Raw genomic sequence first — 26309 nt, 5'->3', positions numbered from 1 at the left:
ATTTCCTTTGAGACATCTTTTTAGTGAGATTACATCGAATACTAAATGAATTTTGGCCAATGATAATGCATTTGCAAACGATATGTGTTTGCAGCAGTCGTTTCACGCTACTGGACACAGTAAAAGTGCACAATTTTCGATGTGTCAAAACTCATTGTTCCGAATGAAATCACGAGACCTCTAAAATACTGTTCATATAATCCACAAGTATCCAATAAGACCACTGGTAGCAACTCATTGTTGCTGAATTACTTATGTAATTGCAATTCGTATTGCTGGTTTGCAGCGTAGTTATTGGTTTGTTCTCTTGTCAACTGCTACTTTTATTGCTGGCTATAATTGCCATACGTTCTTTTTATTACGACTTTTTTACAATTGCGATTTTTTTTAAAACCCAGGAGATATTATACGAAATATTGCAAAATTATTGTCCCGAAGAATATTTCGTTTTTCTTAACGCTAGAACTAAAAATGACGAGTTCTCTATTTTTTGATTTTGCGAACTACTGAAAGCATGCAAATGCTTTTAACAAAATTAATCCTCAATATTTTTCACTTTTTTTCGCCAGAACTGTTTTCGTTGTTCGTAAAGCGCAAAGCTAGTCGTTAGCAAAGTTTTTTATTAATTATTATTAGGTTGTCCCAAAAGTTTCTTTCGTTTTATAAGGAAATAATCGGTGCACAATATTTTTTGTTTTATATTATTTTATTGAATTATTCATTTTGTTCTATTGGAACATATCTTTGTTTTTGTTCTCGACAACCTAATAATTTATTTCTTACTTACACTCTCGTCCACAACTGTCACAAAACTCAGGGAAACATGATAATTTATCCTAATTTGCAACTTCGATGTAAATAACTTTTACAAATTTTTCTTACATATTCTAAATCGTTTCCTTGTGTGAGACCGGCAAGTATCTTAATACTTACGGAGGGAAGTGTATTTATTAACGATCTGACACGCTAGACACGATTACATGTATATATTTGTTTTCATTACATCATTTTAATTTCAAACCATTCGCATACTACAAATCGGTAGTTCTAATATAAAATTTTTATATATCATTTGCAAAGGGTAGAATACGATGAATTGACAAATATCATCACTTCATCACAGTCATTCTTATTCGCGTCGGAAGTGAATTCGAATCCAGTTATGTAGAAGATTTCCTAATAATATCTGGATCTGATGAAAGTTCTATCAATGAAAGTCGAGGCGTGAATAGGATAAAAGAGAAATCGTAATGATCGTCCGTGAGAGGCAGGTGAATGAGAACTTTGATATAAATGTCGAGACAGGCTATTAGCTGAAATAAAGGGGCGTAAAAATATTCACCACCAACGCCGAAACAGTTTTTCTCCTTTGTTTCTTTCAAACTATGCGCAAGCTTTTCATTCCTGTTTTGTCTTCAATTTTATTATTTCGCTCTGAGACCCTGCCATTTTTCTTTCATTTTTCACTCGTTCGCGAATATAATACTTTCGTTGAGCTTATTCGAACAACAGCCTTCTTAACTAACTTACAGCAAGTATTCTCGTCCGTGCTTCGAGTTGTGCTAAGATGTTATCATAGAACGATGGTCGATAGAAAGTTCGTTTTAACTACAGAATTTAAAAAACGTTTAGAAGCGAAGGCAACCGTGTGAAATCGCTTTAACCTGGTCCTGTCGATCCCGGGAACAAAAGACTGAATAACCGTAGATTGTAATCGCTTTTTTGAACGACGAACGAAATGTGAATAATTCTTTAATCTTTCATTCTTCTACGATTTTATTTCTGATGAAAGTGAGGGGATTACAGCTGGTGTCGTTTCCGATTGTTTCAACGTTGTAGCATCGAATATTTATAATTAACGGTTGAAGAAAAACTTTAATTAAAGCTACATTCGATGACAATTGGCGCGCGTGTCTCAGTTTATAATTTAATCCGTAATTTCGTTTAAATTTTAATAATTTATTCATTTAATATTCGCGTTATGCAATTCGACTCGTCGTTAATAATGTAGCAATTAATATTTTACGATCTTTCTCGTCTGAACTTCGTTGCCCTTTATATTCTTTAGCCAGTCACTCGAGATAATTGCCGGTTAACTTTTTCTACTAGGTTGGAAAGTTTCTTGCGAATCTGTAAACTATCGCGAAGACTAATCGACTACCGGGCTCGAGTAATCTAATCGTTTTCTTGATCCGTGTTTCTTCAGCGTTTCACGTTTTTCTTTATCACTTCGTAATGGCCGTTTTGGCTTCCTTGCCATTTCGATGCTTTTATCGTTATAAAGCGCCAGCTAGAAAATAACGTGGCGGCTATTACAATAGCTCGAAAACAACTTTCTTGTCATTTGTCTTTCTCGTTCTACAACTTGTTCTTCTCCTCTTTGTTTCTCGATATTGCTTCCTGCAATTCGATACCATTTTTCAACGCAACGCTTTTTCTGATCTTCTTAACCGTGTTTCCAGCAATAAAGTTTAGTAATTTCGAGAGTGACGATGCATTTATCGATTGGCTTCGACAAGTTTTCCCGAGAATATCTGTTAAACACTTATTAGCAAACAAGCAGCGATTGGATAAAACATTGTACATAATAATTATTAATTATGTAGTTGATTGTTGATATTCATGCATTTATTTATGAGAAAGCTAATGATAGAAAAATGTAGGGAATGCATATAATTCGTATAAGTATATGAAATATCTGAAATGTAATACTTGTTACAGTATTTAGTAAGCGAAACGTATTGGTATTTAGATTCCATTTTTCTGGTTACGTTCATAAAAATATGAAATTTCCCGAAAGTTCAAAATAGCCAATTGTACATATATATATTAAATATAAAAAGTAATTATAACGTTTAATAAACGAGAAACAAATCATTCAGATCCAATTCCTTTAGTTATATCCACAAACATATGAATATTTCCATTATTTCCACTATTTTCCGGTTTATTTTTCAATCCCTCTACTACTTCAAATAACAAAAATCAAATAATAATAAAAATTTCTAGAGTGGCAAAAGGTATTGGCACATATTCTTGTTTTTCGATGAAAAGTTTCTTCATCAGGTTCTCTGTTTCATCTTCATTCATATTCAATTTTTGTAGTTACGAAATACGAAATTTATTACACTACCAATTAATTGTAGCCATTGTATTTATTTATTGTGAACTTCTTCGTTAAACTCTTGTTTGGGATTTTTTGACGAAAGAAGATCGATTATTAATTACTAATTTTAGCGGTGTCCAATTTCGTTTGTGTGCAGAACGATCGCGGACAGTTTACGGACTATTATTTATTCAGCTATACTGCAATGAGGAAATTCAATAGCACATTATTGATTGGTATCAATAGCGTCGAATTTGATTCGATGACAGAATGCTTGAATTACGGCATAAACTGATTGCAGAAACAAAGTTTTCTTATTCTTCTCGCGTTTTCGATAAATTTTCGGTCTCGCAACTAATTGTGGAACATGGTCTATATCTGACCGTGTGAACCTTTATTAAATTTTATCATCAAATTAGACTGGCGTTTATTTACTCGTAAATTTCCCCACTAGCGTAATATCGTCAGGTTGTATCTTTTTGTTCCCATCGCCTCGATTTTTTTTTATATAGATGTATTAAAAGGGATGCAGAGGCGAAACGAGGAAGGGCTAATGTTTATGAGTAAAGTTGGGATTAAAGCCCGTCTTGGTTTAAGCGTGCTATAGCTCGTTGGAGAAGGATAAAATTTCTTTTCGTTAGAGCATAATTCTTTGAGCAACGAAGCACGAATATTTATTGCGAAACAAAAATATTGATTATTTAGTTATACTTCTTAAATCAATTCGAAATTATAATAACGTAATATATGAGGGCTGAAACATTTTTTTTTTATTTTTAATGTGAACAAGTTGTACGTAAAGTTAAATACCTACCATTATTACATTATTATATCATAGTATCGTGAAATAATCATGTGAAACTCGATGAACTTGTAAGCATTACGAACTACAATGCAGATAGAAAGTGAAAATGCTGATACGACAGACGGGATGGGAAATGAGTTATCGGGCCCAGCGACAGGTCTTTGGCTCTTTCAGAAAAGCGGTTGCCTGGAAAGCCGAACGTGATCATATTTGGTCATGGACGATTATAAAAACGTGTATGTGGTAGGAGTATGAAAAGTATTCAGAAGGGACGCTTTGGCGGTAAAGGTGGTTGTTGTCGTTGATTAACATGAGTTGTGAATTGTCGTTAGTTGGCACGAGTTGTGCGTGTCGTTAGTCGTTACGAGTTGATTAGTTGTATTGATTTAGTTGCTCTAGTTGTAATATATTAATTTATTATGAAATATTTTTAGTTAAATAATTATAGTTTTCTGTTTTATCATGGTAAGTACGTATATAAAATAAAGTCACTATAATACGTACTCATAAAGGTCTGCAAATTCATAATAGAATTTTCTAAATCAATCTGGGTGTCATATAATTATCTTATTTTTCGAAAAGAATTCAGCTGTATCATCTTTTCAGTAAGTTTCACAATTCTCTCTCTCTCTCTAGTCAGTATCTAATTTCTCTTTCAATTACTATAATATTTAGACTAAGATTTATTACATATTAATTTTTCCACTAAAATTCTCTATTACAATTAACATCATATTTTCTTCAATTTTTCTTTATTTTCTCCAATTTAAATTCTTTCAGTATAAAAATGTAAGTATACAGTATATAATATAATATGCAAAAGTATATTCTTATTTTTAGAAATATATACTTGTTAAGTATCATGGCTCTTGTTCTATTCTTTGCGCGCAGAATTGAAAGAACCATGAAATATATTATACTTAACACTGGCTTCTACTAACAGATGACGGATAATTTTAATTATCCTAAGCCTCAAAGACGGATCAAGGTGGAGGATTAGTCTGAATTCGATATAACTCACTAGATCGATACCATCATATAATGGCTGTGAAATGCTATTATTGCTGATGAATTACCTGCTTGATGAGACTGGCTAGAACTGCGTGTTATCGCGTTTCGAGAGCTTCGTGCAAATACGGTCGATAGAGCGGACGTTCATACTCTCGATATAGAGTACGAGACTTTTGACTGACATATTATGTCTTTTGCAGGTGTGCTCTTTCTGTAATTTCCGTTGCCGAGCTAAGATAAACGTTCCAACGATAAGCCAATCGCCCATTCATCCTCATCGTTATGCTGTCACACGATAAACGAGTTACGTAACATTGGTGAGCGATAAGAATTAAATCTGCGATAAAGTCGTAAATTAAATTACAAAGTTTTTAGTATCAAGGCATTCACGATATAAAATTGCTTAGTTACTTTCGTAGTCAAAGTAACTTAATCATATTATTTCAGTGATACGTTTAAGGTCTGTGGTAGTCTTTACAAGTAAAATGACGCTCTACTGGTCAGACAGTAGTAAGGGATACGAATTAAATCCGTGATATAAAATGAAAATTAAATTTCAAAGTTAACTATGTTTAGGACAACAATAAGTAAATAAATTAAATTTGAAACGAAAAATTAAATTCCTAGATTTCACGTGTTCTTAGCTATTTTATACAAAATCAGAAATTATTGCAAATGAAGGTGTAAGTATAGTTAGTATAGTTATAGTAAGTATACTTACTATACTTACTTGTACTTATAGTAAGTATAGTTTCATATAAAGTGCATAATACAAAATTTTATATTTATATACAGATAGGTAGATTTTAATATTCATAAATAGAACGAAAGTGTCACAGCCAGTCACGTCGATATATCAACATTGAGTTACGATTTCGCGTCGTGAAAAATTTATCGTTTAGTCATAAAACATCTATTGTATTTTAAAATACCTCAATGAGCAGAACGAATATTGGAATGTATATAGTTAGTGGATCAATTGATATTTCTGTATATTTATCTATTAACTTTTGAATTATATATATTATAGAAACTATATCTGTATTTACATTTATGTGGTGTATAACGACGTAAAGCGAAATTAACTAAATAATTGCTTCGTCAATAATGATAGATCGACTAATAATGGAATAATTGACATTTATTTCGTAGAATCAGATCCGAGATTTGAGATTGTAAACGATATTAATTATAGCAAAAAATTGCTGATAAAGTTATTAATTTTATTGTTTTAGTGCGACACGAGTTTATAGACAACGAAATAGCTATTTGAATTGCAGATAGTAATAATTAATCGCGTTCAATAGTATCAAGGTCTGGTCTGTGATGCGTGATATTCGATTGTATGATGGTATTAGCCAATTCTGAAATGCAATGACAGGAATAGTTGATAGTCCGAAGGACTTGTTATTCTCACGGGACTTCTGTAAGTTAACACCTCGTGTCTGTTCCGAAGCACAGAATGATTTGATTACGCCAATACATCTTATTATCCGAATCAAATGGTATTTCTGCTAATATCTGTCTCTCGCGAAAGCTGGATATCTGCATAGCACGAATCCAATAATAGAACCACTGGTACGTGCTTTCATGGGTTTGTAAAAAAATTTAATTAACGAGAACTCGATCTAAATATTTTATACATTTTTGCATATCGCGGATATTTTAATAAATTATTTTAATAAGTAATAATCAGTAATAAAAGTTCACAAAAAGTGGAAAAACCTCCTAAAGAGAGTATTAGTATCACAATTCTCTATTTTAAACGAAGATGAGTCTCAATTGTTTACAGGACTGTTCTACCATTCTGCGTTACTTATTAACAACACTTTAGGAGTAATTGTAACGGAGAAATTGGCCAACTTCGATACATAGTTAATTAACCGTAATTTCCCCCAGTGTCTGATCGAAACAAGGATATTATCTACTAAACCGTGCTACCTACTTTCGAAGTTTCGTTTCGCGTTTCTCAGGATATCTCGTGTCAAATAAAAAAGCGTTGCTGTCGTGCTAATTAAAACGATTCAATTCGAACTTTTCAGAAAAATAAGTTATATGGAGAAATAGGTAACTTTTTAAACATTCTCTTCCGACGTAACGAACATGATAGGCCTCTTTTCCCTTACGTGTACCTAATAATAGGCCAAGTTTGTTAGTAAGCTGGCAGGCATGTGAGGTCAGACGTGCGAGTTTAATAACAAACTTAAATCCAAAGGAGGAAGTTCGCGTCATCCCTTTGCTGACCTCTCGTATAACTCCGAGGGGTAAGAAAGTAGCTACGCCGATAAATTCTTGGCAGTTACAAATTTTCCTAAGTTCATCGCGTCGCTCCCGAACACTATACTTATTAACCTTCTCCGCTTTCCTTATCCTATCTTCTCTTAACTTATCAAAAATGAAATTATTCCTTTATTACAGGCGTTCCATTTTCAATCTAGGCATTCGCTCTTCGAGCAAAATTTCTAATTATTGGAAAGTTATCACTTTATTCGTTCCAACTCATAAATTTGCAAATTGAGATCCGTCTTGCGATATAATATATAATATGTATTATATATTCCAAATAAAAAAGAGAAATAATGGTTCTGTTGCGAATAAAGCTTCCTAATGTTGTGGTTTATTGCTTATAGATTTTTTCCACCACAAATTAAAGACGACATTCCTCGAGTTATTATTAAAGTTATTTAAATAGTAATTTATAAAAAAGGTGAATATTTGCGGAGAAAAAGCATAAATAGGGAAACGAATGAAGTAAAAGTTTTCTAAAAATCATAAACTTTATTTAACGAACGAATGTCCCAGTTTAAAATAGAATACAAATCCTGCCTTCTGTTTCATACACTCCGAAAATTTTCTGAAAGAGAATACTTTATTTTTATTCGCAAACAGATATTGTGGCGCGTTTTATGAGTTGGTAGCTCTCAGGTAGACTGTTCGAGGGTAGGTTGATTTATATTTACTTCGGAATGTTACCGGAGTTCATTCTTCATTCTTAAAGCTCTATTTAGAGAGTACCTTTACACCGTCTTTCTGTTTCACGAGTTTATACTTTCTTTCGAAAATAGACAGAGATGCCTGTCAGAAATTACGCGACGAAATTAAATTCACGCAGTCTTTTGCCTAGGATTTATAGTGTTCCTGATCCAGCTTCCTCTTTTGCAAATCCTCGCAAAATCTCTTTAAAACTTTACGCTTTCGGAGGTTTCACAAGCCGAATCTGTCGAGCGTCGAGCAACAGGACAGAAGTTTCCCAGTTTCGTATATATTCTCTTACCCGCACAGAGTTTTGATTTATCGTCCTGAATACTTTCAACCTTATAGTCCTCTCACAGTAGCTTCGCGTGTACATCAGGATCTTTCATAACTTTGCCCTGTTTTTTCTCCTGCCAGGAGAAATGTTTTAAAATTTCTTTTTCCTCCCTATTCATATCATGTAAATGCTTAGAATTTGACGAAGAGAACTTTACCACAACGTTGTCGTTTGATCTTCGTCAAAATTTTGACAATTATCAAATTACGTTTACTATCAAATTTTTAGAATATGAATATGAATCCTTGCGTAATTTAATTTATTCAAAAACTTTTATACGCATGTTGCATAGATTGAAAACCAATTAAATATAAAATATGTAGGAATACAAATTGATACTAAAAAAGACATTTGGTATATGTACAACACTCGAGTCTCATTTTTATAACACATGTACTCACATTTCACTCTCGATGTACGAGTTTATTCTTTGTTCCACTAAAACCGGTTCTTGGTAAATACTGATGAACATAATACAACAGTGGATTTGATTATATTAAGGACCATTACGCCTAAACGAGCGTGAATAGGTGACAGTAACTTGGATGAGCAGTGTTTAAAGGAGCACTGATGACCACGATTCGCGTTGCAGAGGCCAATCGCTTTCATCATGCAAAAAACAAACCGGTATCGGATGAAACGAGCAAAAAATGAGACGCAATTGTGCGGGCGTAAATGTTCCATTGCTCGTCGATGCATACGTCTTTTCCTAACTATCTACCGAGCCATTGGCATTGTCGTGAATATTTCAGCATTACGAACAACGAGCTGGAAAATCAAGCTGCTGGATATGCATCGAAAAGGGAACAAAGGAAAAATCATCTTGTTCAAGAATATGTACAGGATACGAATAAGGTTTGTCGATATATGCTAAGAGGGATGGGAAGAAAGGGTGATATTTGGCGGAAAAGAACGAAGTGGATCGTAGGAATTGGGTGACAGCGGTGGGACTAATGAAGAATGAAAAGGGATTCGGAAATTTTGTCTTTGTCCGGTCCATTTTTTATTCCCAGCGAGGCATAATGGACAGATTTATGATACTTGTTCTTTATGGGTTTACTCCGCGGTAACTAAGATTTATCAATTTGGGTAGATAAAGGTTGGGTCATAATTTATGTGTTTTCAGACTTTCCTTGCACACGTTAAGGACTGACGTTTCATTTGCAGCTTTTACTTTAGCAAATAAGAAAGATTTTTTAGTTCGTAGAAGTACTATTTAATTTTTACTATTTATTTTAATTAACTTTCCGTTTACATCTTTTTTCACGAAATTAAAAATCAGTACAGACGAATTATTTTTTTTCTATTTTCTATAAATGCGAGTATAATGACACGTATGTATATGAGCCTCTTAGAAACGAAACTGATCAATTCATTTTTTGTTTATTCCTTAATTTCATTGCATCAATGCGTTTAACAGAAACAGGAACAAGTCACACAATTGCAAACCTCATTGACATTAAGGCCGATCTGGATATTCGAAAATTGCCACTTTGTAGTCGATTCATTTAAGACAAGAAACTTAATTTCCTTTCTTTTCTCCACGCAGAATTGTATTTCTACGCCTGTGACACACGAAAGAAATACAACAAAGGGGTCACGTAAAATAGAAATTACGTTGGATTGATTAATACGATTTGTGTGCAAAACTCGAAGACGCATACAGATGAGGAAGGACAATATTGCACATGGAAACTTGATGTGCCACGGTTTAAAGTCCACTGATACTACTACCTTCGCCACATGATTAATGATGTGAAGTTGTTTATTGCCTCCACTGAATTTTCATGCTGTTTTATGTATATCTACGGATATTGTAGATTTTTTTCTGCAAAAAGACATATAGGAAGCATAAAGTAATATCTTTGGATTTCTGTGTGACACTTGTGTCATCGCAGAATTTTCAAATCCATTAGAAGAATATGACAAGCTGAAAATTATAGCGATATAAAAGTTTGAATCATGGATATTTATAATTTCAAAAAATATAATAAATCTCTTGTAATGATAAATTTCAAACAGGATTTTATGAGTAATAACAATAAACAGATTTACACCAGTGTCGATTCTTAGCCAACTATATATCTTCGTCTATAATAGATCCAAAATTTTGACAATCTCGAGGTGTAATAGGAATTTTTATCTGCTTTTTGTTAGTCTTATTAACGAGGAGAATTAAGAATTAAATGTTTCCTGAGTTTACTCATTTTCGTTTGCTATCCTGTCGATGAGATTTATAATAAAAAATTAATATCCGATACGTTGCTCTGTCATCTCTGATCATTAAAAAAATAATAATCATATTGTATATGAGTTCACAACGCATGATAAACCCTTTTTTCGAATCTTATATACGAATTTATAATTTATAACGTTGGAAGAACTAAATCTATGTAAGAAACCAACGAATAAGTTCTTCTCATACCAAACTTAAAATTTTTCAGCTCTCCGTCCGATATGCACCATTGTATTCTAAAATTATGTACGAGTGACCGATGTTACATTAAATCGATTTCGTCGAGGTATTTAATATCCACTGGCATAAAGATCCTTTAATACACCATTAATTGTGAAATATACTCTGCGAAGGTTTATCGGGATAGCAGGATATTGCGGTCTCAATGAATCGATACGTTTCCGCAAATCAACCGGCAGCTTTTGAATTTACGAGGTACAGCAGAGGCTTTTATAAATGCCAAGTGAAATGTACAGCCAGGAGAAACGATATAGCATGGCTAATGTGCCTCATGCACTGAACTTGTTTTTTCATTTTACCTAATACAGAGATATCAATTACACGCGTAATTCAACGATGATTGATTATTATTTGACACTTTTATCGATAACATTCAAATTCCTTATTTTCCGTTTAAACATCGATTTTTATTTGCCATAGTTTATGTAAATGTAAGCTGCTTAACGTAGACATTATATAATCTGTAACCGAATTTACAATGTAAATATTCGCAGCATATTATAGGATGGAAATTTCGTCTATTAAAAGCTACACATATGTGTATTATTATTGTATGCGTTATATATGTATTGTATTTGCATGTATAACAAAGGAAATACATTTCTACATGTATGGAGAATGCAGAAAATTTCTAATTTCACGGTCTGTAGAAGTCTATTATAAAAAATCGAAATGTTTCGTGGAAATTCTATAAACCTAGAATGGCTCGTTTTCGTTGATCTTGTGTGCTCTTTATAACCAAAACTTAGAACGTAAAATTAGAGTAGTGCTTCAATAGTTTCCTATATATCTTCCAATTTTCATTGCTTTGGTTTCAAGCCTTATATTTTAGTCGTCGATAAATCTAGCGTTAGAGAAGAACTGTCAAACTGCAGTTTCAACAAACAGGCATCTGAATTTCAAATTTCCTTTTACGTTCTCTTCGGGCATGCTCGGTAAATTTATCGCGTCTTTCGTTTTTACGTAATCACATAACAACATAGCGCGTCGATAACAGACCACAATATCGATTTTAACTGACGGTGACGCGAAAGGTAGTTATGCATCCTGTCGGAGGCACTAACCAACAAGAAAATCCACCTGATCGAATGGTTCGCTGAATCTTCAAATTGATTCTGCGAGTAATTCCGTGGAGCAATTCCTGTGATACAATGACCCGACGAAGCGTTTGTCGCCTTCACGAAATGTTAGCTCCACCTCCCACGGAAAATTAGTTCCGTTCCAATACGTAACATTCTCCTTGAAGTGGTGTGTCACGATGTTTTGCTCTTCTCCGCTTAAGTTGCACAAACTAATTGAAAATTCCTCATTTTACTGGCGATTTAAGACTTGGAAAGATGGGTCGAACATTTTAAAAAGATCTAAAGATGAAAGGGAATAAGAATATTCGAAATAAAATAAAATAAAATATATTTTGTTCTACTGTATTTTATTAATAGCGTTGCTGAGTATTTTTCTCATGCATGCAGCTTCTCTGATTATTTGGTAAAATGCATCTATTTTATCGTTTGAAAAAAATATATGTAGTATCAAAAAAAGAGGGAGGTGTACGCTTTGTTACGCTGCGAGGTTTTAATATGGGTCGCATTTCTGACCGTTGCGCGCGGTCCTACAATGTCGCAGGTGGATCGCCTTATTTGCTCGACGAGGGGCATACGATGTATCGACGAGCGCCAAGCAGCGACTTCCAGAAACGTCGATTTCGGCTTGTTGTTTCAAAAGAATGCGGCATATGCGATCATAGGCGCGAACGGTGGCGTGATCCGAGCGTAGTGGGGTTGTCTCCCCGAGAAGACCAAGAAATGATTTAAGGTCAAGCAGTCCTTTTTGAAGATTCTGAGAGCACACGTCGAGAGGTCGGATGTATAAAGCCGCTAAGCCGAACGAACACGTTGACATTATTTTTCACTGAATAATCTGTCACGCTTTATCATTATATTCATCGTTATTAAATACACAAACAATACCAGCTTGTTAACAAATAAAGTATCCTTACTTGTCCTTACTCTAGACCCATTTTAGTTACTAGATATATATTTGTTTATCACGATTTGTTACAATTACAAACAATGTTAAAACAAAAATTCAGAGTCCTCTCAAAGACAAATAATTTGTAAATTACAGATTAATTATCCGATTGTTTCTGAGATGGTAAAACAATAAAAAGGCAGTATTCTCTGGTTCGTCTAAAAAAATTTCTTCGCCCTCTCATTTCCCGTCAAGATTCTTTAAATAAAAGTCAAAGTTTACTTCGAAGGAGATTCTAAAAAGATGCAAAGATATATCGATGGACCGATGAAGTTCCTGCCACTTAATTCAAGACACAGAACAGCACTCTCTCTGTGCCGTCGAAATGCAAAATTTGTAGCTTGCTTTCCACAGGAGCAGCCCGTACGTTCAGAAATTTCCCTCTTCCATTGGAATTTTCTGCTCAACATCCAAACTCGAATCATTAAATTTTAATGCAACTTCCAGAAACGTTTTCCATTTTTCTCTTCTGTTCCTTCTTGTTTCTTCAGGCAACGTTTCACAATTTCTCTGAGAGTTAGATTCTAAGATACGTGGTAATCCAACTTCAAAAGGACATTTGTAGACGGCGTTGATGGTAACGACCGGACTACGAAACAAAGACGCGCTAAGAAGACGTTCCGAGATAGCTTTTTATGCCGTCGAATTTTCATTTCATAGCGTACCATGAGCGTTACTTTCAATCCAGCTTATTTTACGAAATATTCGCTCCAGTTTGCTTCTTCCTTGTAAATTTTCAAGAAAAAAGGAAAATGACGGAGAATCAGCCCTCTGTTCTCCCTCCTGATGCTATCGACGAAGAACACGTTCGTTGCTTTCGCTCTGGTTAACTTCTATCTCGTACTTTCTAAAGTCAGAAGTTGGTAACTGCGAAAGCTCGTATTACACGCATCCAATTTGATGTGTGTAATCCTTTTTGCTTGCCCAGGAATAAGAGAAAAGTAGCTAAACAAGTATCGTTGCCACGCGAATGGATACTGCTAACTTATTCGTTGGTAGTGATTGCTATCTGGTGGAAATGGAAGAACTATGAGAAAGTGGTGCGTTGGGAGAAAGAGTTGCCGGATGCGTGATAAGGGCTTTTTCTGACCCTAATTTTATTTCGTTCTTTGTATTCAGTTAACTTACACGTGTGCGTTTTATTTCAGTATTTCTTGAAGTAGAAACGAGATTGATTTAGTTTTTACGTTGGACGTGAGCTTTTTCGAGCTAAATTTTAGAATTTAAAATATAAAGATTTACACGAATATGGAGATATTTTGAAATATTGAAATTTAGAAGAATATGAAGATCTAGTGGAGATTACGTTACAAACAGAAATTAAAATTTCTATTTATTCGAAGAATTGTATCGCGCAACTTCCGTAACAGCCGATTTCACGGCACAGCAATTTTAGGCCGTGATTTCCTTGAAGTTCCGTAAAGTTTCGCTGAGAACAAAGCTTTGTAGTTCGCTGAAGTTAGCTAGTATTTTCATTTTTTAAAAATTGCAACCGCAAGTCTTTTAACTTTCATATCCTTCTTTCCTGAAGAATATCTGTAAGATCGAAACTCTTTTATAGTGAATTTTTTATTCAATCATGTCTTGACTTGGAATAAATATGATCCTGTAAACGTTTTGCCCTAATTTTGTTATTCATCTTTTTAAATTGCATAATATGTTACGTAAATTTCAATCGGTTATACGATTCTTTTAAGGTTATTGCATTTATAAATTAGATCTAATAGAGAATACCTTTGTCCTTCATTTTACAAAAGCGTTTCTTTCGTTTGATCGAATGTGTGATCGTTGTATCAGTGGCGTAATTTTTATATAGAACTCGATATTTCTAGATTAAATCGAGTAAAATGCTCCTGTCCTTGATTTTACAAAAATATTCGTTTTATTTGATCGAGTGTGTAATCTTTCACTTAGTTGTATGATTCTTACGTAGGTTACAGTGTCTCTAAATTAAATTCTGTAAAATGTTCCTGTTCTTGATTCTACAAAAATATTTGCCTTGCTTGATCGTACATACAAATGGATGTGGAACTCAAGTTGATACAAAGGAATACTTTAAACGTAGTCTTGGAAGTTATAATTCATGGCACGTACCTGCGGTATTCGGAAGAGTCGAAGAAGGTTTGCTACTTGGATGGATGTGACCGAGCTTGCTGCACCAACGACTCCACTGATAACTTTTCGCACTGCAGTTTTATTGCAGTTGTACTCAGCGCCGTCTATATTGCTTATCGATCCTGGAACATAAATCAAGATGCGCTGAAATTAATTTTATAATTAAGCACGCTAGTTTATAACATTGTCCATGTATCAAAACGTTATTATACTTTTTTTATATCATTCGTTTCGTGCATTTTTATTTACGATTAATTTTTGTTACGATCGTTAGAAAAAGTCGTTGCGTCATTTATTACGATATAAATATAAAATAATAGAAATGAAGATTTTAACTCTTGGGATACATGTATGCATTCGCGTTGAAAGGATGAACAGTTCGAATGTTAGCTTTTGATATTTCCCGTAAAATTCAGTTTTCCATACTTTAGTCGTCCCGTGCATTTTTTAAATTCGAAACGAGTACGTTATCAGGTTTCAGTTTCTTGTTGAATTTCAATCATTATATATTTAAAAGTAGCTTGATTAAATCTGTCGTATTACAGAAATGTTCGTCTTCCATCCTTTGACGTTTTGTCCGACTGTCAGATACACTACGAAGAATTATACAATAATATTAGAATAGTACGGCTGAAGGATAAAAAAGCGAAGTTTTTGAAAATGCATTTTGTTTTAAAGTGATACATTAACCGCCCCGATTTACATATTTTTCTGTATAAAATCGTGAAGGAAATTTATATCGTTCGTAAGTTTACCGTAATGATATTTTTAATGCAATACGAAAAAGAAAAATATATATTTGTTTGTTGACTTATAACTTACAAATTAAATTAACAAAAATTGATAGAATGCGTAGTAGATGATTTCGATATCGGGGCTGGAGGGTTATTTAGTTTCCAATGCAGGATTTTCAATGTCAATTTGTTTACGTACGAAAATTATAAATAAATATCGGCACACCGTGACCCACATTTCTCCCTCGCAGTGCGTACAATATGAGTAGTATGTAAATAGCCTAATAGTGCTGACTCAGTTTTTGCCGTAGACTAGGTCACGCGGTGCAAACTTGGGGTAGGTTAGAAAGCGAGAGCGAGTGAGAGATAGAAGCGTGTGAGAAAGACAAAGATGGCACTCGTTACAAGTTGCCCTTCTCTTTAAACGTCGATATTTCAAAAATCATTTTAAAGATCATTCTAAACAGTGATATTTCCCATTTCTACTAAATAAATCTCATTAAAGAATTGGAAACAATTTTTGAATTATAGTCGCATAAATTTCCACTAATTTTAATAGTTGCTGGTATTGGTTTCGAAAGTAATTGCGATAAATGAACACAATTTCCAACTAACGTCGTTTACACGGAATTTGTTTGATGCTATTACTTAACGTTGTACATAATAAAGTTGTTATACCAGGCTGCGTATTTTAAAAATTATCTAATTTCCAGGGAATATACGATGCTTTTAATTTTATCGGGTTTGTGAATCTCGTTCGCAATTTCTGTTGCATTGGAAATGGGGAGAGTGAATCAAATTTCACGTAATCCGAAACGTTTTAATTCTGTCTGAGAGCACGGTCGAAGCTTCAACGCGACGAGCTTATCCATTTTTTCCGGAATTTCCCTTCTCTCTGGTCCACCGCGGACGAATCTAATTTTCAGTTGTGTGTATCTTTTCGAAAGTTGTTGCAAACAGGGACGTGGTTGCGGTTTAGGATTTCGTGACGGAATTTCAGATGACTTTCTTTTTACTTCTGATTTTGGAAGAGACCGAATTACAATTTTACGCTTCGTTTGTCCCTCATACGGCTTGTCGAACGTGTTCTTATATCCTACGTGCTTGTCTAACTTTTCCTGAAATACGAACGAATTTGATTTGACATTTCATTTTCTTTAACCGCTTGCCTTACGATACAAGTTCCAATAGCACATGCCATAAACAACAATAAGGTTTGTCACACGTTGAACCATTTCACAGTTTGGCTGAGCGTTCGAAATTATGCATATCGCACATGTTTTTTGATATGTAAATACAAATATAAGGTAGAACTAATCTTATTTTGTAAGATGTTCGACCGTAGAAATACTTTGTATCGCTGTACGATTCGAATTAGGATCAAATCGAATTGGGGTCAAACATTGAACAACTTCAAATGGAATAAAATAATGATTGAAGACGAGTACACGGGTGATTTAATTAATTTTCGATAGCAATAAATTAAATAAATTAAATTGCAATATATACATGATCGTCTACATATTTAGTATCTAGTAATTTGCCATTTATCTTACATAGTATACTATGTGCATATAAAACATTCTATAATAGATAGAAAAATGTATTTTCTGCGTTATAAAATTCCTAGTTGCTATCGGCACCGTATTTCTTATTATAGCGTAAAACGTATTATTATTTGTAATTTATAATTGTTGGGGCGTGAATATTTTATGTCAGCCACGTTTTCTTTTTGTTCAACGAATATGGATCATTTTGCGCTCGAAGCAATTGTGAATTATTTCCAGTTTTGTACATTTCGGCACATTAAAAAGGAAATTTTGTCGATTTGTTTTGCGGTGCGTTAAATGTTAGTCATTCTTCCGTTTCTTGCTTTCACTGTCTCCATGCGGACGAATTATTCCAACGCTTTGCGAAAATCGCTAGGAAAGTACGTTTTTCGATATCACTGCACCGTTAATTTTTTTCCCTTAGGTATTATATTATATAGAGTTGTTAAAGAAATAAATTTATTAACCAGTCAATTTACGCATGTGGAACTTTATTACGATAGAGTTATTATTTTTGCAGATAAACTTCGCAAAATTTCAAATATTTCTCTTCCAATATCCTTAAAATTAATGTTTTGGAAGGTTATAAATTTCAGAAGATTCTGTTGAATTGCCTTAATTAATTCCTATACTTGTGATTACTGTCTTCCAAGTAACAAAGCATGCTGCAAGAAACTTCACTGCAAGTTAACTTACAAGTACTCGTAGCGAGACCATGAATCTTGGAAACGTAATATACCGTCTTCAATAATTACTGTTGTCTGCAGATTCATGGCGATAATTTCTATATCGTGTAAATTTGTCTTGCACCATCTGTTAATAGAATAACACTATCAATTACAATGACTGAATGTTCTTAAATGGTTTCTAACAACTTACTTGTTCTTCGCCGACATTTACGTGACAAATAACGCGAGTTTAAAAACGTGTATTTCTTCATTTCTTTTTCCATTTCTATTTAGTAATGCGAGCCTTCAGTATGCTTAACTAAAAACTTCAAAGTCGATGAATATTTAATCTTCTCTTTCTATCAACCAAGAGATTCTCAACAAGAGTGCTGCTTAGTGTCAATCGAAGTAAATGATACTTAAAGTATTTAAGTACTATTTCATTTTAAAAAGGATGGTCTTGAAATATGAACGAATGTTGTTATCGAAAAATGATCAATCAACCTGATATCTGTTAGAAACTTGTTGATGAGTCACTTGAGACTCGTACGTCAAAGGCTAATGTAATTTTGTTGCGTAATTTTCTAACTAACTTTGAAGCGTTGTATATATTTTACACACTGATTTTTTGGATGAATATGTTGGAAATTGAAGATGAAGAACGAAGAATCTTTAACGTCAGTTATGGTGAAATAGAAATTTTGTATGAAGCTAAGTATGACATTATATAAACTTTTATCGAATTATTAATTTCACAAACTATTTGTAAAACAATAATTTTTAACGAATTATCCCCCCACTTTTATATTGCTCGTTGAAAATCTCTCGATCTTTCCTTGTTAGAAGTTTGTGACTTTTATCAGATACTACATTCTTTTGTTTTTTTTTTTTTTTTTTGGAATCAATAGAACACATCAAAGTGGTTTTGACTATTTTCATAAAAAATTGAATAAATCAAAATATTCTTCCTTATCATACATTAATATTTTTTTGTATTCGTAGTCCATAGTAATTAAGCTTCTTAACATTCTGAATCTCTTTTTATATTTATTTCTCGGTTACAGTGAAACTTTGCTTATTCAAACACGCCGAGGGACAAAGTCTTTCGCATAATCGATGAATTTCGTAAATAATAGAGGTTCATTAGTCATATCCACCAATTACTTTTATTTGTTGCGATAATAGAAGCTGAGATTGGGATAACTGAGGTTGAAGAACAATTTCCATTCAAACATTTAGTTGCATATCGAACGTCGATCACGTCGGAATACGCGTTCGTATAACTGTAAGTAAGAATAATAAAGTAGCTCAGCTATGAGTTCGCATAACTGACGTTAAACGATAACTTGTTCGTATAAGCGAGCTATGTATGAACAAAGTTCCACTGTACATTGGCCCTCATTCCGCGTCACGATGCACATCTTAACACAATTAATTAAACATTTCGATCGTGTTATATAATATATATTAAATATTAAATATAATATATTAAATAGCTACTTCAGTTTCATCTTTTCTGCTGATGAAATATTCGAATAGCGGAACATGCGAGCCACGAATCCCTGAAGAGTTTCTCATGCGAAATTAATTAATTAAACCCATCCAAAATTCATAGTGTCAGCTGGCAAGATAATATGACCGCTTTTATTTGTTATTCTATATCAATTCCTAGTGATATTCGTCGGCCGATTGTTGTCGATCGCGTTTCAAATTAATATGGTAACGAGGACGATTTATGAACCGCGTTGCAAATTGTTTCGTTATTGTGTCGGTTATCTCGGATCGATTAATCAGCTTATGGTAATGGCGAGGACGTTTCGCAAAATGTCGACAAAGAAATAAATTCGTGACTAAATTGACAAAGTCTCATTCGTTTATTATGCGTCGAATAAATTATTACATTATCGTGCGTAGAATAAAGTGAACGAGGTTTCAATGTTATTTAGTTTCAAACAATATAAAATATAGTTTTCACGAGCTATCAAACTTTTGAAGCAGTTTAAAGATATTTAATGGGGAACTTTTAAATAATTTATTAATTCGAGAAGAGGATTTTTAGTAAAACAACAGGTGTCTAACTTAACATCTTAAACGAGAATAGTGTGAAGTTTACCCTGAATACTAATATTTCTTTCTAAATTCATAATGCTTTCGTTTATCCATCATGGATCGTAAAATTCATAAAACTACTTTGGAATTCTGAGCGACGAGAAACTTTCCCATTGAAAACCTGTGTAACCGATTAAGTTCTGAATACTTGGATTTTTTTTTAGTAATCTAATAGATATTACACGACATACATATAAAATTTATATTTTTCTTTTAACTGATTACAATATCTACTGAGACTTTCAATGGAATAGAAATTTTTATAATAACAAATAGAAAATGTGAAATGCTTCAGAAGACATTGTTTTTTTTAGAAAAAAATTAAAATTAAACGTTTGGCAAATGTCGTTTTTGATCATTACCTCTATTTCTGAGCATCTTAACAGTTCTTTCTTTTTAAAATCATTCATATGTCTACTAAATAAAAGCTCGATTTTCCATAACTGGTTCTTCTGTCTAGCACACTGTTTCGCGTAGTTTCGGATGCTACAGTAGCACCTGTTGAATCGTATCGGTTTATATGTATACTCGACCCAACTATTCGTACACTGGGAACAAATCGCGAGGATGGAAGGACATTACAGCTACCCTAGTTCGTAATTTACGACATTATGCTAAAGTTTCAATGATGGTGCCCCTGTCACATTTGCTTACGGCGCTGAATCGAACCGTGAGATTATATATATGTCCCAGCTGGACAGTTTATCCTAATAGAAAATTCACCACGTTGTATTATACCGACGTTAACGTTTCGCGAAGTGTGAAATTTGACAAATTTTATCGTCGAAATTCACGCGAACCGGTTGTTTCATTAATTAATGATTCGCATTAGCTAATGGTAGCTATATTAGTAGGTCGTTCGAAAGATTTCGATCTATCGTTTGGTGTAGATGCTTACAAAAATTACAAAGTAATTACGTTTTAGGTGTAATTCCTTTTAGATTACTTTTAGATTATTTTCGCTAATGTAAAGCCAGATTTATTGTGGGATTAGATTTAATTAAGCTTTAAATTAAAGTGCAATTAAGTAGGAGAATCAAGCATAAATTTGATTTGATATAATGTAGAAGTTATAATACAGTAATGCATAATATAAAGTACAATATAATTTTAACCTGTTTTGTACAGAATATTTTGATAATTATTAATAAGATGATCGTTACTATTAAAATAGAAAAATTTATAAGTAAAACAGAGAATATTTAACGAAATGTATCTTTGTTTATTATATGTGCAATGTTACCAACTTTTTTATTTTAGTATTCAATTAAATATAACATCGTTTAATACAATTATAATTCAATAATATCACAAGTACGAATATACATTTAATGTATTTTATTTCGAATCTCTCTATAGTCGATTAATTAATTAGGATCCATCGATCGTAAAAGAGCGACTTAAACGATAACAAGCCCGAAAAGGATTAAACTCGTGTTTAACATTTGTAATAACAAATTATACTGTATTTCGTTCGGTATACAAATGCGATTTCGCAAGCTGTTCTCATTCTTTACGGTTTATACTTCGTAAACCTTGGCAGCCTTGAGAATTTCACGATTCATAGCTTTGTATAATTGAAATTGTTCTCATTACCCTGGTTTAAATTGTACATAATAATTTCAACGTTTTTCAGGCTAACATATCAAGATATTTTCAGACTTCCGATGAAACTAATTACTCAACGCGGATCTTTACACTCCCAGGTGTCTAATTACTTGGTGTGTAGATCTTCAGATCTTAGAGGATGTCGGTTACAACGTTAATAAAAAAGTCAGGACCGTTTCCTTTTAATTGTCTCCCTGATTATTTCAAACATTTCTCGGGGGATTGGTAGCAATTACGGTAATAGTAATTTCGTTTAACATTCAACAGTGGAAACTTCTTTCCTTCTTTCTTTAATGTTCGCTTCGAAAATTGAGGATTGTGAAAATGTACATTTCCTTTATTTCAGTAGATCGTAGATTTTATGGTCGTACTGTAGATTGACTCACATAAAAGCTAAACCGATTAAATAACTATATTGAAATTGAGAAATTTGTAGAAAATGCAGTTGGTTAATTGGACTTCTGAATGTCTCAATTAATGCGAATGAACATTATCTGTAACAATTGTTATGGTATTGTACTTGGAATTCATTACAGTTTCTGCAACAATGGTCTTAAGTATGTCTGACTGTATGTTTCTACTTCACTTACTCGTATATTTTAATTTTCCTGAGAGTTTCATCTTCTATGCTTTAAAAACCCTTTGACATGACAATTGTTCGTATTATTAAAGGTTCGAGAGATAGTCTACGAGCTATTGAATATTAATTTATTCACATTCTGGTTGATAAATATATTAGGCCCTGCGATAGTTCTCTACATACATCCGAATAATTGGAAATTATCTGTATATACTTCCGTTGTATCTTGAGTTAAGTTTTTTGTTTTAATTCTTAATTTCCATAGAACGCGCATTGTTTCCATACTTTTGGCCACAGTACACAGAATAATTTTTAAGAAATTCATGAAACGTAACACGTACATCACGTCCTCTCGTTTCTTGTTCTTTACATTTTAGTTGGAACACCATGTGGTTATATCGTACATTACAAGTATGTTCTTAATTTGACATAGCTTGGAAAGTAGTTAAGCCCGAGCAGAAGGTCTGCAAGTATAATAGCTTTCAATAATCCAGTCAGAAGTCGAAATTAATTAATTAATATCTACGAATTTCGATAGTATATCATTGTAGATTTCCTTTCCTTTCTTTCCCTTTTCCTTCCCTATCTTTTGTATATAAAGATAATATTTTTTAAAGTATAAAAGTATAAGAAAGTGTTTCATTTCTAATCCACGCTTATAATTCAAATAAGATATAAATGTTTTAAAGAAATTGTGAAACGAAAAGGAAATCCAAGTGTATCCCTTTCTACCTTTTCAGAAGATAACTCTATAAATATTTAACTCGACACGATCGTCCTAAATGCATATATATTTTAACAGCAAACAAAATTCCATGAATAAACGTCGTTCCTCTGATTTTACACGGAGAAAGAACGCGATCTTAAAGCCCGATAAAAGAATCTTGCTTTTACCTCCGGCATGCTTTCATCAGAACTTGGGATCGATTTCCGACCAGTCCATTCTGTTAGCTGCTTCTTATCAAATTTCAGACCTATAATTTAGCCCCAGGGCGGTTCGTGGCCAAGAAATTAGCTGATTTCGCACGATCCTCCTAATTCCCTATCTTTGGGTTCTCTATCGTTTCGATTCCCCACTGATACACACATACACATACACATATATAAGGATCATGGCAATATTTGTGGAGGAAACTAGCTATCGCTTCTCTACGTAGACAGTGCAAATGTTTACAAAAGGCTTAACATACTGGGGGTAAGAGGGTTTCCCGTTGGGCTATGTATCTTCGTTCGGTTTCACATTCATTTCCACGTCTGCTCGGTTTCTGCGCCTCCTTTTTCTACCATTGGAATCTAACTGGTGAAGCTGAGCTGACAGAAGAAGCAAGAATATTTCCCGGTAGACCGCTTCCTCTCGATGAGAGATCGTGTAATTCCTCCCGACTGCATCTTGTCTGGTATATACAGGATGTCGGTAAAAAATTGAGTACTGTATACAGATTCGATTGTAGATATCAATAGTTCCATATAGTTGTAGTTGTAGCCGTAATAGTTGTAGATAGATAGTTCTGAAACTATGAACAAGTCTGTTTTATGCCAAAATTTTGCAATTTACATGTGTCCTCCAGAAGCTATATATTCATCAGCTCCGTAAGTCGTAAAATGGAGAAAATGCGATTATTAGACCGGATATTTATGCAAATTCCCATTTTTATGAACATGATTAAAAAAATGGATCTTTGGTATAGAAAATTGTCATCCATTCAATACCGCAAAAGTTTTAAATTTTATATTGTGCGCATTCTGTGTATCTTTGCATCTTCAAATTTCCCATGAACGTATCAGAATCCACGCACTAGTGATAAAGTTACGAACACTGTTTTTTACATTTACTTCGAAATCGTTATTATTTGTGTCACATTCTTATGAACTGATAAAAGTAAGAAGTTATTTTGTTCCTTCAACATCGAGCAGTAATGTATCTGTGTAATTTATTTATGTAATTTAACTAAGAAATAGATAAAAGGTAGAGTTGATAAGTTCGGCTTATGAGAGGCGTAAATAGCCCCATATATTTTATGACACCCAGTATATATCTCTCCTTTCTTTCTTTTCCTATTCTGGTAGAGTTGTATATAATATACACCTGCAGGCACTAGCTGCCTGGTAGCTGGCCCCATTCATTTTTTTCATTGTGTAACGTTAGCACGTCTGTTCTCGGACTAAAGAACATCGGTGAAAAAGACTGTCGAGGCGAGATGCAGCGCCGAGGAAAACGCACTTCGAAGAAAACCTTTGTCAACCGATGCTTTCTGCTTCCCGTTTTAATTTCACCGAGCTGCCATTTTTCGAACGTGCCTGTGAAGGCTGACGTTTAGGATTTCGATGCTCCAAGAATCTCAAAGAGAAATCTGCGTCGAGACTCGAAAGATTTTGAAGTTCGTGACTGCAAACTTGAAGATTTCAAAGTTGCGGATGCTTCAGGTTACGTACTAGTTCAAAATTTTATAGCTCCAGCGCGCTAAGCTTGCGAGAATTTAAGACGTAAACTTTGCAAGATTCTAATTTCAAATATAGAAATATAAGAAGTTCCAAGTACTAGTTAAGGATTAAGGGTAAATAGTTAAAGATATGCTTCGAATTGACTTGGAAGTAGTCTTCAAAGGAATTTTTTCTGATATTCGAGTATACGTTCAATGCAGTTGCTAAGATTGGATATACGAAATCTTTGAGTCGGGATAAAATACCGGCAGAGTTATCGGAGCACAGTTGCCGGCGGCATTTCAGCAAGAAATTCTTAACTGCCTCATTAGTTTGTATGCTGGAACGAGCCACGCTGCATGATGATTTGTTAGAATGTTTTCCTTACGTAATTGCTACTGTTCACGACGGTTAAACATAGCATCTACTTTGACGTAGAGATTATTTCAACGAGCCTTTCAACAAGTTTAATAATGTAAAGTGCATGAAATGTATATTAGGCTGATATAGGATATAACTGGTGATATAAGCGAGAAAGGATTACTTGAATCGTTTATGGAAAAATAAATCAAGAATATGGAACAATATTATTTTATATATATGCATACCATAATTACATAATGTTGTAATAACAATGCCTTGTTTTCGAGGAAATTCATTTTAAATATTTTCTTGTTAAATCCAGATACATGGCTGGCTGTATCAACCAGGCAAATATTTGAAGTTCATTTTCTGAAGAAAAAGGCTGAACTTATCTTTTCATGCCGAGCAATAGACAATAGTCTATCTCGCTATCAGTTACAGGACATTTCACCAATAAATATTTAACTTACAAAATACAAAATAACATAAACATAGTAGAATACTATATTTGTTTTCAATTACTTACGTCTGGCCAGTAGCGACTCTTTCTACTTTGAAGCTTTTATAGCATACACATACTTTACTCGGTATTATAGAATCGAGTCAACCAACACGGTAAGTAAAATATTATGTTCTATTTTCAATGAGTATGTTTGACCAGTGACAGGTCATTCTACTTGAAAGCTTATACGTGTAATTTAGATTCTAAAGTTTGAGTAAGATTTAGGTTAGATTTATAGGATTTCGCATCATGAACAAGGTCGACTGAAATTCAAGTCAAAAAACTAAATCCACTCTTGAGACCTTTATCTTACTTGACCCAATCAGACCTGTTGAGGGATATCTGTCAGCTTTGATTCAATAGGATTTACGTACTAGAGAATCTCATTTTATAAGAATAGAATATGTTCCATTGCGAAGACAAATTCTTGACAAAAAAAGAAAAGAAGGAGAACAATTGATATTGCTGGAAAAATGTGTGCAATAAAAATGCCTGACAAGAGACACTTATTTTCAATAACGTGCAATTTGCTTAAAAAATTATAAAATTAATAGAGAAACATAATAGAATATTTTACGATACGGTGGAAATAATTTTTAGAAGATAACATGTAATAATAAAATCGTTTTTTGTTAATTCGAATAGTTTTCCTACATTATACAATTTTACACATATACATTACGTGAGTTGTCATAAATAGACTATGGATGCTAATGCATATAGTTCTTATGAACTTTAGCTGTGTAACTAAAGAAGTGAAAAGAACGAACATTCACAATCTAATCTTATGACAATTATTTTAAACAGCTCGAGTTTAAAATTCTAATATCTCATAAATGGCGAATCTTTCTACTTGAAATCTTATACCTATAATTCATACTATAAAATTGGCTCGTATAAAGTATCTCCATATCTAAGATGAT

General features: G+C 33.4%; 1 protein-coding gene across 2 annotated transcripts in view; it reads right to left on the bottom strand.

Annotated features, from left to right (window-relative positions):
* Positions 1–26309, bottom strand: part of LOC126922459 (uncharacterized) — a 318790-nt gene that overhangs the window by 36740 nt on the left and 255741 nt on the right. For both annotated transcript variants that reach the window (XM_050735010.1, XM_050735009.1), the window contains one exon: positions 14831–14973. In XM_050735010.1, the coding sequence (XP_050590967.1) occupies positions 14831–14973 (143 nt within the window). The remainder of the gene's footprint in view (positions 1–14830; positions 14974–26309) is intronic.

Source organism: Bombus affinis, chromosome 12, assembly GCF_024516045.1.
Source record: "Bombus affinis isolate iyBomAffi1 chromosome 12, iyBomAffi1.2, whole genome shotgun sequence".
NCBI classification, from domain to species: domain Eukaryota; kingdom Metazoa; phylum Arthropoda; class Insecta; order Hymenoptera; family Apidae; genus Bombus; species Bombus affinis.
Note: the sequence above shows the minus strand (reverse complement) of the source record. Positions and strands in the feature narration are given on the sequence as shown.